Source organism: Festucalex cinctus, chromosome 3 (genome assembly GCF_051991245.1).
Source record: "Festucalex cinctus isolate MCC-2025b chromosome 3, RoL_Fcin_1.0, whole genome shotgun sequence".
Lineage (NCBI taxonomy): Eukaryota > Metazoa > Chordata > Actinopteri > Syngnathiformes > Syngnathidae > Festucalex > Festucalex cinctus.
The window spans coordinates 29,845,241-29,860,727 of NC_135413.1; the positions used below are offsets into that span (position 1 = coordinate 29,845,241).

The 15,487-nt window shown below is 39.0% G+C and overlaps 1 protein-coding gene across 1 annotated transcript; it reads left to right on the top strand.

Moving 5' to 3' along the window:
- Positions 1-818: 818 nt before the first annotated feature.
- ptdss2 (phosphatidylserine synthase 2) lies at positions 819-15,079 on the top strand. Its single transcript, XM_077517471.1, has 13 exons — positions 819-1,050; positions 2,639-2,968; positions 4,882-4,983; positions 6,724-6,806; positions 8,684-8,751; positions 9,587-9,721; positions 9,879-9,929; positions 10,054-10,167; positions 10,854-10,972; positions 11,079-11,193; positions 11,971-12,116; positions 12,187-12,372; positions 12,978-15,079. The coding sequence occupies exons 2-13, from the start codon at positions 2,766-2,768 to the stop codon at positions 13,123-13,125; spliced, it is 1,470 nt and encodes a 489-aa protein (XP_077373597.1). The 5' UTR covers positions 819-1,050; positions 2,639-2,765; the 3' UTR covers positions 13,126-15,079.
- The last annotated feature ends 408 nt before the right edge of the window (positions 15,080-15,487 follow it).

A 15,487-nucleotide genomic window follows, 5' to 3' on the forward strand; every position in this document is an offset into this window, starting at 1 on the left:
TATATATATATATATATATATATATATATATATATATATATATATATATATATATATATATATATATATATATATATATATATAAAAAACATTTTATTTTGAAAACCGGATGACGTTCCCCGCACCAGCGTCCCTTCCCGCACACTACCGTAAATCCTACAAAAGGGGAACCTGGCGAAATTGAAATGAAGAGCAGCTGGCTTGACTCCGCCAAAAGAAGGCTAGCTTCACCCCATTTTATTTACTTATTTTCTTTTAGGGGGATAAGGGAATGCGACTTACTGTGATATTGCTGCATTTATTTTGCCATTTGTATTTGCCTTTCTGTTGTTTGTATATATTTGTGGTTGTTTATGTACATATCTTGTCTTTTTAAGTTTTGTAAATACAGAGAAATCTTGTAAATCGTGTAAATTAGCAGAAGCTTGTAAATAAATGAGTGCAACACCCTCAAAACTGGAGGATTTGTACTAGACATAACTACTGAGTGACCATTTTGTTTACATATACAGCATGCATTATTAAATCCCCGTTAGGTGGTTTCGTTAAAGCATTGGAACATTTAGCTTCAAAGTCATTTTTCAACAGATCCGCTTAAATTAAACAAAAAAACATTTGTTGCAAGGTGCTTTATTGAAAATATAGTTGTAGTCTGCAAAGTGGCTAAATCTAGCAACAAAAGTGCTAAATTGTTATCAATGAAAAACGTAAAAAAACAAGTTGGTGAAAGTTAATGCACTGTGGTCGTGTGAGTTGATGTTGATTTCAAAATAAAATCCAAATCATGACTTATTATACCCGTATTTTGAAATGTAGAAGCGGAGTGGTATCCTTTCCGTGAATCGATATGAAAGTCTCAAATGCCCCATGTGACGTTGTCTGGACTCGGTTTATTATTGAGACTGTCTGGATTTGTTCTTCGTAATACTAGCTCGGTTTGTCTTTCTTTATCGACGTTATTTGATGGCTTTGGTGTTTGCAACGCTTATATCGATGGAGTTCAAGTGGCGCGCTAACCGCCTGGAACCACCGACGCTGCACATTTAGTCGGTAAGTTACTTATGTTTATCACTATTACTGTGGGCTTGACTAATGGAACACGAATGTTATTGTTTGAGCAGCAGCTCCAACGCGGCATTGACAAATTGTTCATTGGCCATTCCAGGCCACGGAGAAGTTTACAATCCTGGCAGACAAGGTCAAACGCGCAACGCGCTACCGTTAGCAAAGGAGGCTAGCTAAGACACGAGACGAGGAGTCACAGTTGTCTTCAAGAAGAAAAGAAAAAAGCAGTCGCTGTGATTTATTTAAGCTCTTTTAGACACGTCGAAAAACATAAGCTCTAAGCCTCTAACAAAATATTGACAGCCCGGCCTCGCTGCTATTAAATGATATTAGTGTGGTCTTGACAAGTCTGGGCTACATCCGCAAAGGTTGTCCAGGCAACTGGACTTGTTCACTTTGTAGGAGACGGTTGCTAGTGCTTCGAATCATTTATTTGTGGAGTCTCGCTGTTTATTCCTCTGGTGGGTGTGTTACCCCATAGTCACATTGTTGTTGTTGCCCGGCGTGATTGCATGGCAAGGGCTTCTCTTCCTCGAAGAGTTAGTAAAGAGGTCAAACTTGTTTTCATCACATTGCTCATATGTTTTCCCTTAAAGGGGTGAACATAATGGCGAAACCACGTAAATGAAAGTCTAACATTGTTTCTCTTCTTTTTAGGAAATAAAATATTCAACAGCCTGGCTTATTTTTTTTTAAAGGCATTTGCTATTGCTTTGTCTACACGTGAAGAGCCAGAAGAAGAAAGCCGTTTCAAAGTTGTTCTTTCAACATACACTAATACTAATACTACTAATACTAATACTAATAATATTCCGGACAGGGAGCCTAAAAATCGTGTCATCTTATTACACAAGTGCACCTGCATTTGATTGTAATTTTTTTTTCTGATTAGTTTTGAAAAACTTTGGCCTTGGCGGACCTCATCAAATGACACAAAGGACCAATTCTGGCCCCTGAGCTTTGAGTTTGGTAGCGGCGCATTAAGTGACGCCTCACATCTCTTCATTTAGCATGCACCTTTCTAGTTTGACAAAGACGGTCTCTTTCAGACTCAACATCTAAAAACAAATGAGACATAAAGATATTTGGATTAAAAGGGAAGCATTTTCGACAAACAAGACAAGTCCTGTTGGCTCGAGTCAACCTTAGCGGATTACACACAGACATGTCAGGTGCTGTTGTTGGGCGTTTCCAGAACACCGGGGGTATGATGAATAATAATTTTTGGATTAACTCATTTGATACAACCAAACAAAGCCTGTGCCACTGCCTGCTTTGTAGGGGCCCCAATGGGGAGATTCCCGAATCCCAATGCGTCATTGCAGTGTCTCCTGTTGTGTCATTGATACGGATCACTTTCAGCTGTCAGGTCGTAAGAGGCCCTATGTGGGGAATCCCTAGACAGTGTCCTAAAGTGCTATTGTTTAGTTATTTGTGCCAATGTCAGCCGTATCTCGGGGCCCCCTAAACTATTTGCCTGTCCTGTTGCGGAGTCTCGGGCGGCAGCAGGAGGCAGCTCCTTATCTCCTCCCTCGTTTCTCGGCCGAGTTAACACTCATTTCTTTCACATCAGGATGCATCACAGTCGCTTGGGTGTGGCTGACAACGGGTGACGCCTTGACCCGGAGAATTTGAAAAGAAAAAAAAAAAAGCAGTCGAGCCCGCTCAGTGGATCCTTCTCCAGAGGCACGGCGGAAACCATGAAGCTGGAGGCGAGGAGGAGCTGCGTGGCACCCGGCATGTGCGCCCCGGAGCCGGTCAACAACGGCACGGGTGAGCCCGGCTGCCCCGAGCAGAGCGTGATAGTTAAAGCCAGAGTCACCAAGCAGAGCTCCAGGGAGAGCCTGCAGCGGAAGAACACGGAATGCGAAGTGTACGACGACGGGACCAACACGTATTTCTGGTGAGTGCACTCGTTGCTTCATGTTAAGCGTTTACACCAGGTTCACAACTTTATTGAGCCAAGGTACTTATTGTATGTATCCAGAAAGGACTGCGTAAATAATAATAACAATGAGGATCTCAATTTACTCAAAAATGTTCTTATATAGTGTAAACAATTTTGGTGACATTGCACACATCCACCTTGACATACAAGTTTAATTTGTTCCATGACCAGATGAATAAAAATGGTGAATTCTGAATGGCGAACTGGTAAGGTTTTACTGTACTGTATTTTCACCGGATTTCCTCAAATAGTGCCCATCCCTCCATTAAAGTCAAATGAAATGAAGTGGGATGAAATTAAATAAGAAGTGGCTTGTGCTTGTACCTGCTGACACGTACGGGAACATGCGCAGGCGGCCAGTCCGGAAAATTGACATTCTGCCTGACATATGTTATGAAATAGCAGCGTGTTTGAATGGTGCTGGCTTTTCAGGGAGGGAAAGTAAACTTTCTTAATGTTCACCGGTTTCTCTAAACTTTACTTCTTCTGCAAGAACAATAGCAACACGTGGTGGATGCATAAATTTGAGCCACATGCTGCAGCATACCAGCGAGACAGCATGGTTGTGTAATGTTGAAATCGTACACCATTTTTTACCTGGAAATTTCATTTTTGTTGAGAAAGGTCATGTGATACAACGTTGCATAGTTGTTTTTGTTGTTGTTGTTTGTTTTTAATAATGAGTTAAAGTTGAAGTTCCACGCACAGTTAGTTTACTTTATCCTGAAATGAAATGACATCATTCATAATGCATCAGGTTCTATTTTTCCTTTCCGGCATCAAAAATATCTATTTTTTTTCCATCAGACACCCAGAAGTAAAAGTGACCTGAAGTGACATTAAAAACTGGGGGGAAAAAAAAGATGATGTAACCACTAATTAGGGATAGACCGATAATTTTTATAAGAGATGCTGCTGATCCTGGGAACCTTCAGAACCTTTTGTTTTTGTTGGGCATGAAGACAAAGAAATGTGAAAGTTTAAGAGTTCACGTACGCTTCCATTTTGGAAAAATAAATATTTATTGTAGAAAACTAGAGAGAGCTATGTATGGCAGTGGCAAGCGGTGACTTTTTCGAATGGGCATGCTGAAGTGTCACAGACGTGAGCGCCCGCAAGGGCGCGAGCTTAAAAATTTTGGGGTATTTTTATTATTAATTTCAATATTAAATATTATTTAATTATTATTTTATACCTCTGTAGTGTGTAAGTGTAAAATAAAAGCAGAAATTTTCAGGACTGACTCAGGTTGATGCGCACACACTGTAATGTAACCAGCTCCGTGGTGAGTGAAATGACAAAAATCGCAATTTGCCAATTAGTTGGAATTTATTCGGAACTGGCTCGTGCCCATGATGTGGGTTCAACCCGGGAGAAGGGGAAAAAAAAAAAAAAAAGACATCGCAGAAGAGCCGCAAGAGGTTTCAACCACTGATGTATGGTATTTGCTTTTTTAACTTTTTAAGACGTACTGATAAACCTGGGAGCTAAAAAATGATGTCTATTGTCTAAGATTATTTAAAAAAAAAAAAACATTTTGAAAGGTCTGAAAATTTCTTCAATAAACATGCTTTAAGACACTACAGCAAAGAATAGAAAAACGTGAATATCGGCTCCAAATGCCAGTTTAATGTCTGGTTGTATGTGTTGTGGTCATCTGAAGTTAATATGCAAGAACTCGAGTTTGTTTAGCACAAAGCAGTTTTCAAATAATGCCCATCAACTATCAGCAAGAAAAGATCTCTTTGGTACCGCTTTAAAAATGCTTTCAGGGGCGAAACTGATGCCATGAGTCGATGTGTCCACTTCCGTGCGTGTAATTTTTGATTGTCTATCCGCACTATAACGCGGTCCTTCTGTGTTGCCAGGCGGGCCCACACCGTCACCGTTCTCTTCATCCTGACGTGCGCCCTTGTGTACATCACACTTCTAGAGGAGACGCCGCAGGACACGGCCTACAATACCAAGAGGTCAGTGGGTGCTCTTTCTCGAAGTTGCCACCTAAGCCAGTGAAAAGTCAACTTCAGTATCGTGAGACTGCTCTCAATAAGATTTGCCGCAGTCGGCACCGACTGGCTGGCGCTTAAAGGTAGTACATCTTCTTCCTGGCCGTGGGCAAACGCACACACGCCTTGATACATAATCTCGCTCCCACTCAACCCACACAGCCCGTCGATTCCTATCCCGTCAGCATGCACTTTAACGAGTGGGTGCTAATCTCGTGGATCATGTCCGGTGTCTTAAGCCTCCTCCGCCTTGGAAGGGCAAAGCGACGCCCTTGTTTACTTCTCTCACACTTAAGCGTTAGGGCTGGGTTTAAAAAAAAAAAAAAGAATAATCGGTTTGTCTTGTTAGAGATGGGCAATATAATTGATTAATTGATCATTAACTCATTCAAACCCAATAACGTATAAATACGTTTTTAATACTTTGTCCTGCACTACCAAAAACGTGTGTTTACGTTTTTTTTTTTTTTGTTTTTTTTTTTTTTTTTGTGTATGCTAGTGCATACAGCTTCTGACACGAAGAGGTCGCGTAAAGCAATGGTAGTTATTACAAAAAACGGCCAGCAGGTGGCAGCAGAGTATAAGAGATCAACGAGGGGCCATGTTGCAACAAGCTGTTTCCCCCAGTGTTTTCAACAGGTTTGTGAATAATGATGAAACTTAGCTGTATCCTAATGCTAATTACTGCAAAAATGTTTGTATATGTCCATGTTTGTAGAGCAATAGAACAGAATATGCTGTGAACCTTGCAAAAGCAGGCAAAATGCAGTAAAACAGCCGGGAGTGAAGGCGGTTTATTCATTGAAAATGGCTGGGAGTGAATGAGTTGGCTCTTTTACTGCCACACGTTATCCCAAAAAACAACCCCCAGAGTGCCAACCAATTTCAAGCATTTCCACTCATCTTTCAAGGCAAACAGAATATTGTGTGCTATGACTACATAAACATGGTAGATACCATATGAAAGATTTGATTCCATTCTCTCATTAGAAAAAAAAAAAAAAGGACAATTCTACCTTATTCCGCTCTTTCGTATCAACATTTGAAAATGTAGTTTGAGTGACACCAAGGAAAAAATAAGGAGAAAAGACATTGACTTTGATACTAATATATATATATATATATATATTTGTTTAGTGACTCTCTGTAAATGATAATTAATGGCACAAACACTTTGATCATTTATGACATCCTTCAAAACATTATATTTCCTAAGATCCGCCATGTTGTCATGACATTTGATCCACGGGATACAATTGACAAGAGATACAATTCTGCCATCTGCTGGCCATAGCTAGTGGGTGTTTTTTATTTTTGTTCAGCTCATTCATGAAACCAGAGCTGCTCAAGATGTTGCGCTGCCCATTAAGGAAAAAAAACAAAACAAAACAAAAAAAAACTACCGGTAGTTGATGTCAATTAACGTTAATGGCGGTACGCGTTGGGATTTCCATTTACGTCAATTAACGTTGCCGGCATGAAAAGAATTAATTGTATCTTGAAGAAATTATCACAATGACTGCAAGCCGTAGAAGTAGTGCTGCTCGATTATGAACAAAATATTAATTACAATTATATTGGTAATTGAAATCACGGTTGGGATCATTTATTTTTTTGGTACAAAAAAAGACAAACGTAAGAATTTTTTGAAACGCTAAATTTTATTGTGAATTTGCTTCATAGTTCTAATGTTGTCCTCTCTAGGGGGATTGTGGCCAGCATCCTGGTCTTCCTTTGTTTTGGGGTCACACAGGCGAAAGATGGACCCTTCACTCGACCACATCCAGGTAAGATGAACACTGTCAAGTGCGTGTCGTACCAATCGTGTGGACTTAGGAGGCCAGCAATTACCATCTTAGTCGTTAGGGGTGTGAATTGCCTAGTACCTGACGATTCGATTCGTATCACGATTCACAGGTCACGATTCGATTCGATACCGATTAATCCCGATATGAATGGTCACGATTCGATACCGATTAATCCCGATACGAATTTATAAGTCGATTGTTGCGATTTTTTTTCATTCATATTTAGAAAATACTAATCAGTAAGCTTGTAGAGTGTAAGATTTATATGAAAATGTATTATTTATTTATCTGAAATTTCAGTCTTATAGAGGTTGTAATCTGTTTCATGTTTGAACAGCATTAAAATAAAAATATTAAGGCTTAATGTGCCGTTCATATAACATTCTTCCATGCTCAAGGTGTGAATCCTAAAAAAAAAAAAAAAAAAAAAAAAAAAAAAAAAAAAATCGATTCTGCCGATTATTGAATCGATTCGAGAATCGCGCGATGTAGTATCGCGATATATCGCCGAATCGATTTTTTTTAACACCCCTATTAGTCGTGTTTCACTTTCAGCACTTGAATTTCCTCAAAGGATGCGGATTGGGAGGTTCATTCATTTTCTCTGAGCCGTTAAGCCTGTCATATTTATGAATGCTGGTTCAGCTGGTTAGCTAGCATGAAATCAAACCGGTCAGGCTGGACACGACTGGTTAAATATCATAGTTTTTTTGTTTTTGTTTGTTTGTTTGTTTTTTTAACTCAAATTTAGAAAATATTTACTGATACTAATCAGTAAACTTGTACAGTGTAAGATTTGTATGAAAATGTATTATTTATTTATCTGAAACTTTAAGACAAGTCGTCTTCCATGTTTAAGGTTTGAACCCTAAGACGTTTTGTTGAATATTTTTCAATCAAAAACGAATGTTTAAAATTCAATTTGGCCGCCTATTGAATCGTTTCGAGAATTGTGCGCTCTACTATTGCGATATATTGCTGAATCAATTTTTTTTTAACACCCCCTAGTTATTACTGTAGTTTGGTTGAACATTTTGATGTTTAAATGTTAGGGCTGGGTATCAATCAATTCAAATTTTCTCAATCAATACCATTTGTTTTTTTCGATAGTGGAAGTCGATATCACACTTGAAAAGGAAAAACCGTTCGATATCGATTATTCAGGTTTTTAAACCTAGCCCTATTATTAAATATACAATCTTTAATTGTGTAATTCAGCTCAGTATCATTAGTTCTTCTTTTCCGGCAGAACCTGCTGACAGAATTTCTTAACGCGCCTTTCGCAACGTGCATGTCAGTTTCGACAGGTGTCGGCCCGCACGAGACACTCGAATGTAGCCAAACACGTTTCCTTTCTAACGCCAACGTTCCTCCTTATCGCCTCGTCGTGTCGCTCCAGCGGGAAATGAAAGCAGGAAGGAAGGAAAATAAGCGAGTGCGCGCACAACCCACGAACGTCATCGTAATCTTCCTGCCTTTACATTTCCTGCCTGCTTCTTTTTATGGATCAAAAAGACATTGTTGGAGAGGGCGCGCCAGTTTCAGTTGTTGTTGTTTGCATGGTGACAGCCATGTTGAAAGTCTTTTTGGCGTGGATAACCAGGGAAAATGCCCCGGAGGGATTTCGGGAGGCGCAAACCTGTATCTCCCGCTGGATCAGTGTGATTAGCACACTTGTTTGCATTTGCAGCAACTCCTATTGAGGCCCAGTATAATAACTGGGTCAACAGTTCTCCCTTTGTGTTTACTGTAAAGTTGCGGTTTGAAGCTCCTAAATCATGTAATCCCAATATGAAAAACCCCTCTTGAGTACCCAGTACCAGCTCTGAGTGTTCCATTTGTGTGTCTCCCTGAAGCTTATTGGCGTTTCTGGCTGTGCGTGACTGTCGTCTATGAGCTCTTCCTCATCTTCATCCTCTTTCAGGTGAGTGGCTGCAGCTTGAAATGATTGAAAGAACTCGCTCCCACTTCCTGGGCCTTCGTCAAAGGGATTCACTGCAATATCGTGTTTACAACTAGGGATGTAACGATAAGCGCAATATCGTGATATCGTGGTAGTAAAACCGCAACAATATCGTCGTCGTCACATTCACGATATTTAAATGTCATCTACATCTGTTATAAAAAAAAAAAAAAAAATCAGGTTGATTTCCATTTGTGCAGTTCTAACACCCTCTGGTGGCTACTTTTTCAGTGCAATTTAATTTTCATTAGGGATGTTTTGGCCCTTCAATGTTTAAAATCTACACTATTTGTCAGATGAAGCGGAACGTAATATGCCTGTGAAGCAAGTCAATATGTGGAGGAACTCAATGTGTGCGTGCATTAACAGCATAATAATAATAATAATAACACATAATAATAATAACATAACATTGATGTTATGTACAAAAGCACAATATTGTGATTTTTTTGTTTTTGTTTGTTTTTTTGCAATATTGTGACCTTTTTTAAATATCACCAACCTTCCCACAATATCGTGATAATTATCGTATCGTGAGCTTCATATCGTATTACTATGAGCATGTCTCCTTTGCCGAAATAATCCAACCACCTCTCAGGTGTGGCATATTACTATTATTGCACAGGTGAGCCTAGGTTGGTCTCTCTGATTTTTTTTTTTAGTTCAAATCATGAAAAATGGACACAGAAAGAAAGTATTGCATTTCTGTTTTTGTTCAGTTAATAGTTTTGTGCAATTTTCACACCGTCCATCAATTTACCTGTCGGTCGAATTTCTAAATCTCACTTGCATCCAGACGGTGCACGACGGCCGACAGTTCATGAAGTACATCGACGCCAAACTGGGCGTGCCCCTTCCCGAGCGAGACTATGGAGGAAACTGCCTCATCTACGATCCCGGCAACACCACTGACCCCTTTCACAACATCTGGGTACAACTCTTTGCTCAATTTTGTTGCACTGTTAATTACATATTTTACTCACCTCATTATTATACAGGTGTGACAAAAAAAAAAAAAATACTAAATGTCATTTTATTTGGATCATTCAGTAAGTATAATGAATTTAACTTATTTTTTCTCCCGGCAGGACAAGATGGACGGCTTTGTTCCGGCTCACTTCCTGGGCTGGTATATCAAGGTAAGCGCCTCACCTCACCCTCAGGGTGACCTCAGCATGTTGCGGCTGCCGTGTTGCCACCTGCAATATCGAGCGTCCCACGTGTGCACCTGTGTTGACGTCTTTTCCCGCTTGCTGCTGTCAGACGCTGATGATTCGGGACTGGTGGATGTGCATGATCATTAGCGTCATGTTTGAGTTCCTGGAGTACAGCCTGGAGCACCAACTGCCCAACTTTTCCGAGTGCTGGTGGGATCACGTACGTGAACTTGTTGTTTTTGGTTTGGATCGAGGCGTCTCTCATGAGTTTGTATCAACGCCAACAAAGTTATTGTAACTTAAACTGTACGTATGTCAGCGGTCAGCAAACTTCACTGTCAAAAGAGACAAATTACTGTCAAGAGACATTTTAGGCCAAATAACAAAAAAATAATAATCTTTCTGGACCCACAAAACATTTGAACATTGTGATGAACAAAATTGTGTGTTAGTGTTAATCTGATGTACTGTTTTTAGATTTTTTGGGTTGTTTTTTTCGGGTGTAATTTTTCATACCTCATTTTTCATGCTTTTTTTTTTTTTAGGCTTTTCTGCCTTTTGTCAAATTTATGATGATTATTTTTTTGTGTGTCTCTCCTTCCTGTTTGGACATTTTATAGCTAATTGTTGACTTTTTTTTTTTTTTTTTTCCCCAGACATTTTTGGCAATTTTGTGGACATTTATAGTAATTTTCAGGATCTCTTTTCTTTTGGGGCATTTTATGGTTTTCTTTTTGAACATTTTCTTTCCTGCCTTAAATCAATTTGTTGACTTCTTGGGGAAATTTTGTGAACATTCTATGGTAGTTTTTGGGATTTCTTTTTTTTGATTTTGTACATTTTTACAGTTACAGTTTAGAACAATAATAATAATGATAATAATTGTCGTTTTGAATGTGTTTGCAGTGGATCATGGATGTGTTGCTATGTAACGGTCTGGGCATCTACTGTGGCATGAAGACGCTGGCCTGGTTGTCCATGAAGCCTTATCAGTGGCAGGGCCTGTGGAACATCCCCACCTACAAGTAACACTGCTACCTTTTATTTTTATTTTTTTTATTTTTTGTAACAACCCTCTTTTGTTTGAATAAGCAACTTAAGCAAGCTGTTGTTGTTGTTGTTGTTTGTCAGGGGCAAGATCAAGCGAATCGCCTTCCAGTTCACGCCGTACAGCTGGGTGAAGTTTGAGTGGAAGCCCGCATCCAACCTTCGACGCTGGCTCGCCGTGTTGGGCATCATATTTATGGTAAGATACGGCACAGGCAAAAAACAAACAAAAATCCTTTAGAGTTTTCTTAGGTTCTATAAATGAAAAGCTCGGGCTGCTTGATTATGGAAAAAAAAAAAAAAATAACCACGATTATTCAAATGATTACAAGAAAATGTTCAAATGAACAATTAAAAAAAATAGAAATACTATAATTATGTAAGTTCCTTTTGGACCAAACAGAATTTATAATAATATATATTTATAATAATATATATTATTTATTTACGTTGGCAAAAAAGGAAGTTGGATTATGGAAAAAATAATAATCAGCATTATTCAAACAATTGTTTTCATTTTTATTAATTTTTTTGGTACAAAACGAGAAAATGCCCAACATTTAAAAATGTTAAGACCAATTTAAAAATAAATAAATAAATAAAAACACTATAATTATGCAAGTTCCTTTTGGACCAAACAGACTTTATAATAATATATATTTTTAATAATATATAATATTTATTTATATTGGCAAAAAATGAGGTTGGATTATGGAAAAAATAATAATCACCATTCTTCAAACAATTATTTATTTTTTGGTACAAAACGAGAAAATGTTCAAGCATTTAAAAATATTAAGACCAATTTAAAAAATAAAATAAAAACACTATAATTATGCAAGTTCTTTTTGGACCAAATAAAATTTTAAATAATATATATTTCTAATAATATATATATAATATATAATCACCATTATTCAATTTTTTATTTTTTGTTTTATTATAAATGAACCCTCTCGTAATGTTGCTGTCGAAGTTCCTGCTGGCAGAGTTGAACACCTTCTACCTGAAGTTTGTGCTGTGGATGCCTCCGGAACATTACCTGGTGCTGCTGCGACTGGTCTTTTTAGTGAACGTGGGGGGCGTGGCCATGCGGGAGATCTACGACTTCATGGACGACCCGTGAGTACGAGTCGCAAAACCATCAAGGCGACGGCTCGCCCCCTTTTTGACCGTCTCGCTCCCGTTTTAGGAAGTTCCACAAGAAGCTGGGCCAGCAGGCGTGGCTGGTAGCGGCCATCACCGTCACCGAGTTCCTCATCGTGCTCAAGTACGACCCCAACACCATCATGCTGCCCATCCCCTTCTTCATCACGCAGTGCTGGCTGCTGGGCCTCCTCGTCATCCTCATCTGGACGCTGTGGCGCTTCTTCATACGGTATAACGAGTTCGGAATGCGCCGAAAATCCAGCTCGAATTTTGAGTCACCTTGGGTTAGGAATCGATAAGATAATAATAATAATTCATTAATAAATAACTAAATAAATAAATAAAATGACATTTTTAAAAAAGGTATCGATAAGAAGGCAATTGATGGCTGGACAAATATTTTTAGATTATTTATAATAACTACAATAACACATTATTTAATTGGATAAATACATGTACGCTTTCATTATCAATTTTATAGGGGGGAAAAAACTGATGAAATGATGTAACAAAAGTTGGGGGGGAAAAACAACAAAAATAAATAAATAATAAAAAAGGGAAAAAAAACAAAAATAAAATAGAAAAAATAATTAAAATAAATACATAAATAATAATTTGACCCCAAAAAGCTGAGAACACCATCTAGAGGAATACAAAAATATTGCAAGTGCTTCATGAAGCTTCATTTTGCCCGTCATTAATTCTAATGTAATGAATGAAAGAAGTATTTTTTTATTTTTTTTTGTCATCATGATTCCAAGCTTGCCTGCCCATTAATTAACATTGTGTCCCTTCTGCTTTTTTTTTTTTTTTTTTTTTTTTTGGGCTGCTCAGCGACATCACCCTCCGTTACAAGGAGACGCGGCGCCGCAAGCAGGAGGACCCCGCCGAGCGTGAGCGCCCCCTGCTGGGCAACGGCGCCCCGTCGGGCCGCAGCAAACTCAACGGCAGCTCCGACGTCCTGCGCCACAGGAAGTCCTGAGCAAGCGGCCGAGGACGGAACCAAACGCAGTAAACGACGGTCGGACGTGGCCGCCGCTAGAGAAGTGCGGCGGCCATTTTGATTGTTATATTTTTACACCCATTCAGGAGTCATACGTGGAACTTTTTCTTAATTTATACGCAACATTTTGGGACGTTGACGAAGACGATGGCGGGAAGATGAGACCAAAAGCTAGACAGTCGGCAGTTCCCACAATGCATCACTCCAAACCACGACGCTTGTTTGGAAAGTTGACACGTTTACATCTGTATCCGATGTAAAATGGCGTTTTCCCGGCATTTATTGAGCCAAGGCGCATGTTGTGTTCTCGAACCTGTCGTCAATTTTGACATTCAGCTCGTCATTGGAGAGAGAAAAAAAAAAAACAAGTAGTAAAACACTGAACAGATGGACGTGTGCTTTCAAAAGCTCAAACTAAGTTCACCTGGAAAGGTAAGCAGTCATTTTTGGTTCAACCTGAAATTACACCCAAAAGTCCAACTCGCTCTCACTTTGTGGAAGAAGTGCATTTGAAACGACTGAGAAGTGAAGTTGGCTCATTTTTTTGTTTTTTTTACATTCTATTACCCGCCAATGGTAGTGAATGAGTTCAATGAATAATTTCCCAAACAATTGAATGAAACTGCTGTCAAGTGTCACTTCAGCTAAAACTCAAAAAGTCCTTCAGTCGCATTTCAGGGTCTTCATCCAAAGCTCTTGTCAGGCTGGACTCCAAAAAAAAACTAAAGTTACAAAAAAAACAAAACAAAAAAAAAAACCTGCTTTAAAGTGTAAGGCTCGTGCGTATTGTTGTATCTTTTAGGGTCACTATAGATCTTGAATACCAGATTGTACAGTGTTAAGTATCAAAACACCACCATGACAATCGCACTCTGCTCAGCAGTTGTGGAAGGTTGCTTTAAACGAGAAAAAAAAAAAAAAAAAAAAGTAAGGTGGGGTTGGTAAGCTTTTTCCTGTCAGGGGTTGTTGTAAGTTTTTTGAAAGGCCATATTAAGCTCATGAAGAAGTGGAAATGCTCATTATTAGACACTGTGAGCATTTGTATTTGTATTTGGGTTGACTGGCAGGAATGTGGAATGTGCTTCATTAAGTGCTCAACTTTGATCACAAAGGTGTCCTGTTACTTGAATCAACAATTCATGTCTACTTAGTTCACAGACCAAAACCTTGCAGATCTTTCATTGCTGAAGCCATAAAAGCACATTTAGACTTTTTCAAGCACCAAATATTTGCACCTTATTTAACTCGTTTTCTATTTACATTCCAGCTGTGAGTCTTTCAATGTTTTACTATTATTATTATTTTTTTCAGTCACCATGGAACTTGCAATAAAATACCTCCTTTTTATTTATTTTTTTTATTTCCCCCCTCTGTACGGTTGTCAAATGATTTTGTCGGTTAATGGGGTAGATGCTACCGACTTCCGGTTTCCACACATCAGCGCCGCTTTTGGCCGCGTTCCAACACGCGCACCCCCACCTCTGCGCCCCCCCCCCCCCCCCCCAACCGCGCGCCGGAGCGCGCTGGGCATCTCAGCTCTCTGAAATGCTTCGGACAACTGAGACAGACACATACATCACTCGCACCTGTCGACGGGAACGCGTAACCGAGGGGCACAAAGGCGGAAGCGCAAGTACTGGGACGCGGCCCACACGTCGCAAACCGGTAGCGGAGAAAACAAAAAACAAAGCCGACGTGTGGAAAGTTTGAAATTCCCGCCTCCTCCGTGGCATATACCCCATTTCAGCCATAAAATTTACGTGTAAAAATAAAACTATATAACAGAGCCTGAACGCAAGTTTGAGATGTCAAAAGCCATTTTCCGGTTTACTTTGTCTCCTTTGTCTCCATTTGTAATCCTGGTCAAAGAACGTAACTAACCTGAGAATGCTGCTGTTATGTTTTCAATAAAAATACACATAACACTTTGTAACTCTTGATTTTGTGTCAACAAAAACTTTTGAGTTTAGTATTCTAACGCACTTGTTGACCTGCGCCATCTTGTGGAAGACTTAAATGCAAAATTGTTTTATTTTGCTAGTATTTTGTGATTGATTTCAAGTCAAAATAATTCAAATGTATGAAAAATAAAATTTTAATAACACTCACGTTTTACTTCTTGATTAACCAGTTGATACAAAATGTTTTTGAATGTAATGGTAACGTTGACAAAACGTTAAATTTCATTTAAGAAAAAACACTGTTAATGTCAATAATATGCATAAATAATAATCATAGGTTGAGTAATTGCTAATTAATTATCTTAGAGGTGGTACCCAGAGGTAGGTACAAAGCGCAAATCTTTCACATTAGCAGTGCCGCAATGACAACTGACCGTCTC